The 6,447-nt window shown below is 37.9% G+C and overlaps 1 protein-coding gene across 1 annotated transcript in view; it reads left to right on the top strand.

Annotated features, from left to right (window-relative positions):
• Nucleotides 1-5,834, top strand: part of rhbg (Rh family B glycoprotein) — a 14,816-nt gene extending 8,982 nt beyond the window's left edge. The window contains exons 6-10 of the mRNA XM_035673145.1: nt 560-697; nt 1,266-1,399; nt 2,595-2,716; nt 3,254-3,327; nt 4,971-5,834. Coding sequence (XP_035529038.1) covers nt 560-697; nt 1,266-1,399; nt 2,595-2,716; nt 3,254-3,327; nt 4,971-5,048 — 546 coding nt within the window. The 3' untranslated portion in view covers nt 5,049-5,834. The remainder of the gene's footprint in view (nt 1-559; nt 698-1,265; nt 1,400-2,594; nt 2,717-3,253; nt 3,328-4,970) is intronic.
• Nucleotides 5,835-6,447: the final 613 nt, after the last annotated feature.

The raw sequence follows: 6,447 nt of genomic DNA, 5'->3' as shown, positions 1-6,447 counted from the left end.
TTGAGTTATTTGTGAAAGAAAGCTATATTGGTATATCACCTATAAAAAACCAAACCAAACCAAAATATGCCATAGAAGTGTAATAAAAAGTTACTATATGGTTCCTCGTCCGATAAAGGGTTAAGGTTCCCCGTCCAGAGACCAGGGTCTCCACATTTTTTATTTTTTAGATTATTTTTATACTCTTTTTCTTCAGCTACTGTCATACTGTGTATACATTGTATTTCTCAACATAAATGTTTAAATTATGATTCAAAGCCTTCTCTAGTGCAATTCTGGTGGGGAAATTATGTGTGTCTGTATCATTTTCTGTATTTATTTTGTATAATATAGTAATAATATCTATATATACTGAAACAGGTTGCTTTTCCACCAAATTCCCAGAAGAAATAGGTCCTCAATTTATTCAGTAGTAGTTGCAGTAGGTGCAATGCCGCACAGTGAGTTTCAGGATTAAAGTGTATTTTACTGTTATGTATTAAAACCTCCCCCACATCTACATGACCATAATTCATCAAAAATGTCGCAAATTAAGCATCACCCTTTTTTTCCTCTTTAGGTCCACATCCAAAATGCTGCCCTAGCCGGTGGAGTCGCAGCGGGAACAGCTGGTGAAATGATGCTGACACCTTACGGCTCCATGATTGTCGGTTTCTTGGCTGGCATCATCTCTGTTCTGGGCTTCAAGTACCTCTCAGTAAGGATGATTCAGCATTTTATATTTTATGATTAAGTCAGTGAGGATTCTGTAGATTCAATTAGAGGCTTTAAACCATATATTTTCAGCTAATCGGTAAAAAAAAATCTAGACATCTGTTAGTGTTTTCACTTGTTTCTGCTGTCGAATAGCTGTGAAATGGTCAAATCTAATAACACTGTAATGGTAACAGGCAAAGAAGTGTCAGCAGTGCACTTTCCCTTTTTATATTAATGGATGTGGAATATTTTAGAGAGCAGATGTGATCATACATTTCATTACATCTGTAATCAAACCTACCACTCACTGCCACGATATTACATTTAAATATCACAGAGAATACAGGTAAGTGGGTGTAGTGTGGGTTTTAAATTTCCACTGAGAGCCGCCTTTTGAAAAAAAGTGTTCATAAAGCTGTAGTAGAAGTGCTGTGGATAAATGTGTTCACCAACTGATAGAAATGAAAGGAATAAGTGTATTTTAGACTGTGATGTTGCAATTCACCTCCAGTTTCATCCACAGCCCTGACAAACCCACATTATCTGCTCCTTCTTTTTGCTCCTTTCAGCCCGTCCTGGAGGAAAAACTCAAAATCCAAGACACCTGCGGGGTTCACAATCTTCATGGCATGCCCGGCATCCTGGGTGCCATTGTGGGAGCGGTGACTGCTGCTGTGGCAACTGTAGATGTTTATGGAGACGGGTAAACATTTAATTTGTGCTGTTGTAGGCAGTAGGTGATTTGAGGGGGGTTCAACCTGCCACCTCCCCTAGTAGCAGAGAGAGGGGTTGTTTAGTTGAATATTTGACTCATTAATCCTTTATCTGAAAGAGGTTTGTGTGAATCTAACGGATTTGTTACTGCGCCTTTTTTTTCTGAGCCCCGCCCGTCTGTCATTTTGGTCTCAGATCTATAATATTCTCTAAACGATATAAACAATATACTATAAATATTAAATTCTGTACTATATTACAGCCCATACAGTCCATAGAGTAGTGACACCTTCGTGATCAAAGTAGCAGAAGAGCGAGAGGATCATAGAGACACCCTCTGCCTGCTGTGTTCCTGCAGTATTCCTATTATATTTTATATTATATATTCATAGATATAGTTTTTACTGTGGGGTCAAGATGTAAGATTTAAGACAAATTAGGACCGGAAAAGATTCCTTTTGTTCTCAGACAAAACAATCATCTGTGCAAAATGCACATTTCTTTCTCTGTAAAAGTGAAACATTAATAAAACTGTGAAGCAGCTGTGTTTTATACGAATTAAAGTTGAACACTGATTAAATTCAAGCATATACGTGTTCAGTAAAACTTGGTTGACTCAGTGTCTCAGTGTCAGCTAAGTGTCTGCTTTGTAGACTACATACTGAATACATTTGCTAATAGGGATTATAAGTGGTTAACCTGTGAGTTCAGAAGATACATGTAAAGTGACTTCAACAAGCCTCAACTCATCAGTTTTCAGCTGAGGGACCAAAAGCACCAGCAGTGGTTTGTCTTGAATTTCCACATTTTTCCCGTTTGAATGAGATAATCTTTGTGTGGGTTGGACTGCAGGAGTGTTTGGTTACAGATAACATCACTCTGACTGCACTGACAGATTTCAGCTTTCTTTAGGCTGCTCTCACATTCCTCATTTAGTGCAAAGTCAGCATGCAAGGACCTGCAAAAAGACCATATCAGTGATCTGTAAAGTTTACTGTGCTGTATCTCTTACCCCTTCCTGCGTTTCATTTTGTTATGTGAGTTGAACAATTGGTAGCTCATTGTCAGCGAGACTAATAAAAATATATAATAAAATATAATAATATATAATAAAATATGTTTCCCACAAACAGTTGGATTGTTGAATCTCAGCTGACTTGTTGTTTTCCCTCTCTGTGTTTCAGTATGAAAGACGTGTTCCCTGATGTGGCAAGCGGAGAAGTTGATGCGTCTTACCAGGGCGGTATTCAGGCCGCTTCCCTTGCTGTCACCCTCGGCATTGCCCTGCTGGGAGGACTGATTGTCGGTACGTGCATCCTCCTCAGTTATTCTGATAAAGCGCTCACAGCACTTAAAGGTCCAGGTCTGTGTCTCTTAGGGGGATCTATAACTACACCATAGTTTGTCCTAGAGTCCTGGAAGGCGAGCGTTATTCAGTTGGTTGCAATCTGCAACTTCACCAGTAGACACCATTAAATCCCACACGCTGGTACTCCACATTTAAATATAGTCCAACAACCCTCAAAAACTTTCGTTTTCAAATAAATTTTGCCTATTGTGAACTTAGAAGTCACAAAAAATCAGTACTGGCTGGGAAGGCTGACTAAAGTCGATTTTAAAAGGAAGATTTTTACTGCCCTTTATTATGTAATGACCTGATGGGTTAATGATAAACAACAGTGACTGACTCAACAATTAGCCATTAACCAACATCAGCAGCTGTTTAAGGCAGAATGACAAATATTGGCCTCACTGTATCAGTGAATATTACATTTCTTGTATGTAACATTCAGAGTGTTTCTGATTGTACAGATCAATGACAAGGTCTCTTTTCTTGAATTAGGTTTCATTTTGAAGCTGCCCGTCTTCGGTGCTCCTTCTGACACCATCTGCTATGAGGACAACATCTACTGGGAGGTGAGTTTGACTGTGGTTTCTGAATCGTTTCCTACTCATTTTCAGGAAATTCCTGGAGAGAATTCTGTTATTTGATCCTAATTGCACGAAAAATGAACATAACTGATTCATTTTGATTCATTGCGAAGTTAAACTAAAGAGTGTTTCAGTCAGAGCAGAGAAGGTCAGCTGAATATATGTGTATATACATTTGTCTACAGGTAAGCATACAATACACCATATTATAAATGGAGAAAAGTTTCCTAATGTCAAAGAAATTTGAATTCTCCCTACGATTACGAACACATTAGTTCTTTTCTAGAATCATACTAGGAAATTATTATGAAATTAGGCCCATAAAGAGTATTATGACACTTTTACAGGTCCATACTTTTATCCCAAAAGTTTCCTGAGAGATTTCCTGGGAAGACAGTCATAATTTTGGTAGACTATTAATTACAGGGAAAATATAGACAATGAACAATAAATGACCAATTCCAATTAAATAATAACATAACTGTGAAAATCTGAAATTTCTCTACAGACAAACAATTTAACATATATAGAGAATAAACATTCTAATTGTGAATTAAATGAAGCAAGTCTATAAAATAAATTGTTACCATCAAGACAATTTGGAATTAAAGGTATTAATTTGGTGACACGGCACGCCCCCCCCTTTGTTTAGGCCCTCAAGTTCAAGTAGACACCACAGAGATGAAGTATTTTCTCCAGTTATCACATTTTCCTGCTGTCGAAGCCTTTAACATTACATCTTACTACCACAAGATGGCGACGTCGCATTGACAGTCAGGTAATCCGTGGCTGTGATCGTGGCGCTGACAGATGCGGCAGCAGTGCTGTCTGGCCACCAGGTGGAGCAAACGCCCCACCGCGTGATGGTTCCAACCAGGTGGATTACAGGAACAATCCCTCCTGGATGATGTCACACCTTTTCACTTTGGGCTGACGTCATTGAATTTCCCCCACAATGCAATCTGTGGCTCATCATGCTTTTGTTTTACAGGTTTATAAGAGCACATGGTGCTATGTATAGTATCATGCAGTTTGCAGAAGTACATGCAGATTTATGCCTCTTTTTGTCTTTTCGTTTTTTTGTATAATTGTCCTTAAAAAGAGGCATTTTCTCATTTTTATTTCTCATCATTATATTGAATGGTTAATTCATAAATACAATATGAACCTCATCTTTAGACACTGAACATACAGATGAAGATAAAATGCACTTCTGTATTTTTATAAGCCCTTGAAATTGTTTTTGTTCCATTAGTCTTTTTTTATTAATATTTGATTGATTATCTGTACTTTGTGTGCATAAATGGCATCAAATAATAAGTAATTCACTGCAGCTGTTTTCCATCCTTAAGTCCAATTTTATCCTTGTTTATCTTTTTAATAAATGTCTGAAAGGGGAACAAAAGGCAAATGCTCACTACATGCAGGGCTTCACAGAGACCTGGAGGACGCTGACATTTAGAGACAAATTAATGACATAAAACGGAAGCATCAACTAATGTGCACCTTGGAAAGTGTCAATTAGACTGTATTTAGTCTGGAAAATGGAAGGGTGTTTGAGGACCAGATGAGGTCATAAAAATATAGACCCTCAATGATCTCATTCTCTTTCCCGCTCGCTGTCTCAGGTGCCTGGAGAGGAAGCGGATCATGACGGCCAGTCGACCGCTGTGAGGATGGAGGAGTCTGAGAAGCTCAACAGTTAGACGCACACACACAGAGACAGAATTACACACACACTGTGAGGTTTTAACATCGTAGTACTTGAGTATTACACCCTTTAGGTTGTTAAAAAAAAAGTGCCTCATTGTGCTCATGTCAACCACCACATGTGTTTTTAGGTGAGAAAAAAAACTTTTTTTATTCTGCAAAAATAAAACTAATCTCCATTTTAAAGGTTTTTGTCAGCTTTGCCCACTAGAGGTCGATCTAGAGCTATGACACGCCGTGCTACAGGCCTGTGAAAGACTGCATTGGGAAATGATGTGTCTATTTGATGAAAGATGCTGTCTAATTGTCCCCTAAACCAGGCCAAGACACGGTTACAGAATTAAATTTCCGCAGCCGGTTCAAACCAAAGACAAACAGACTCCATTCAATAGGAACGGCCTCAATGAGTCTTGGGAAATATACATTTTTTAAATGGATTACATTTTCACAGCAAACCAATTTTGTTTTTACAATTTTCTTTATTTTAAATAAAGAATTTTCATGCAAAACAATGCAGAGGCCTAATGATCTTTTTTATGTATAAATTACCTCCTGATACTTTAGGTTTGGGATTTTCTATGATTTTATTTTTCGTATTAAACTGTTTATGATTAGTTAGAATAGAAATGTTACTGTTGGTTCAGGTATGTACCTTTGTATGACAGATCACTTTTAGATTGGCCTAAAGATGATGGCTGCATCGGCTGAAACAATTAATGTGAACTGAAAGTATTTTGAAACATACTGGATTAGTTTTTGGCAAAATAAATTGTTCAAGTGTGTGTTGTGTCTCATTTAAAATGCAATATTAAACTGTACTGGGGTAAATGAAATACAAATAGAAGTCATCCAGTCAGTGATCATCATAATTCACACATGAAAAAAAAAACATTTTCAGGGAATAATCCATAAATTCCTGATTTCTTTTCCTGTTCCTGTTATTATCATAATTCAGTAATTTTATTACATGTAGGAGAGAGGCAAGTGGCTATGCAATCAAGTCTCTGTTAGTAATGATGAAGGCCAGTCATCATTAGTCCTTTTTTTTTTCTTGAAGGCTTAATGACTGCATAGCAATCACAGCGGAAGGGGTTAATGCCTCTAATCCAGATGGGGTTTGTCTCTCACCGAGTAATTTACACAGTTTCACTTTCGGGGATCAAACAGCCGAAGAAAGCGGGTGTCCTTGTTAGATATGGTCTCCTCAGGGCCTTTCTATGAGGGGTGATTAATGCCACTGAGGAGGAGGAGGGGGAGGAAGAGGAGGAAGCATCATCAACAACTAACCATTCAATTTGATCTGGCAGGAAAAACACTTCCAGGGACTCGTGATCACTTTGTCTTACGTTTGCAGAGGCTAAGAATGAACAAGATTCATTCTAAAGATGGCTCTAA

This window comes from Morone saxatilis, unplaced genomic scaffold (assembly GCF_004916995.1).
Source record: "Morone saxatilis isolate NCDOM2014 unplaced genomic scaffold, NCSU_SB_2.0 Contig24, whole genome shotgun sequence".
NCBI classification, from domain to species: domain Eukaryota; kingdom Metazoa; phylum Chordata; class Actinopteri; family Moronidae; genus Morone; species Morone saxatilis.
This window is presented reverse-complemented; position numbering and strand designations above follow the sequence as displayed.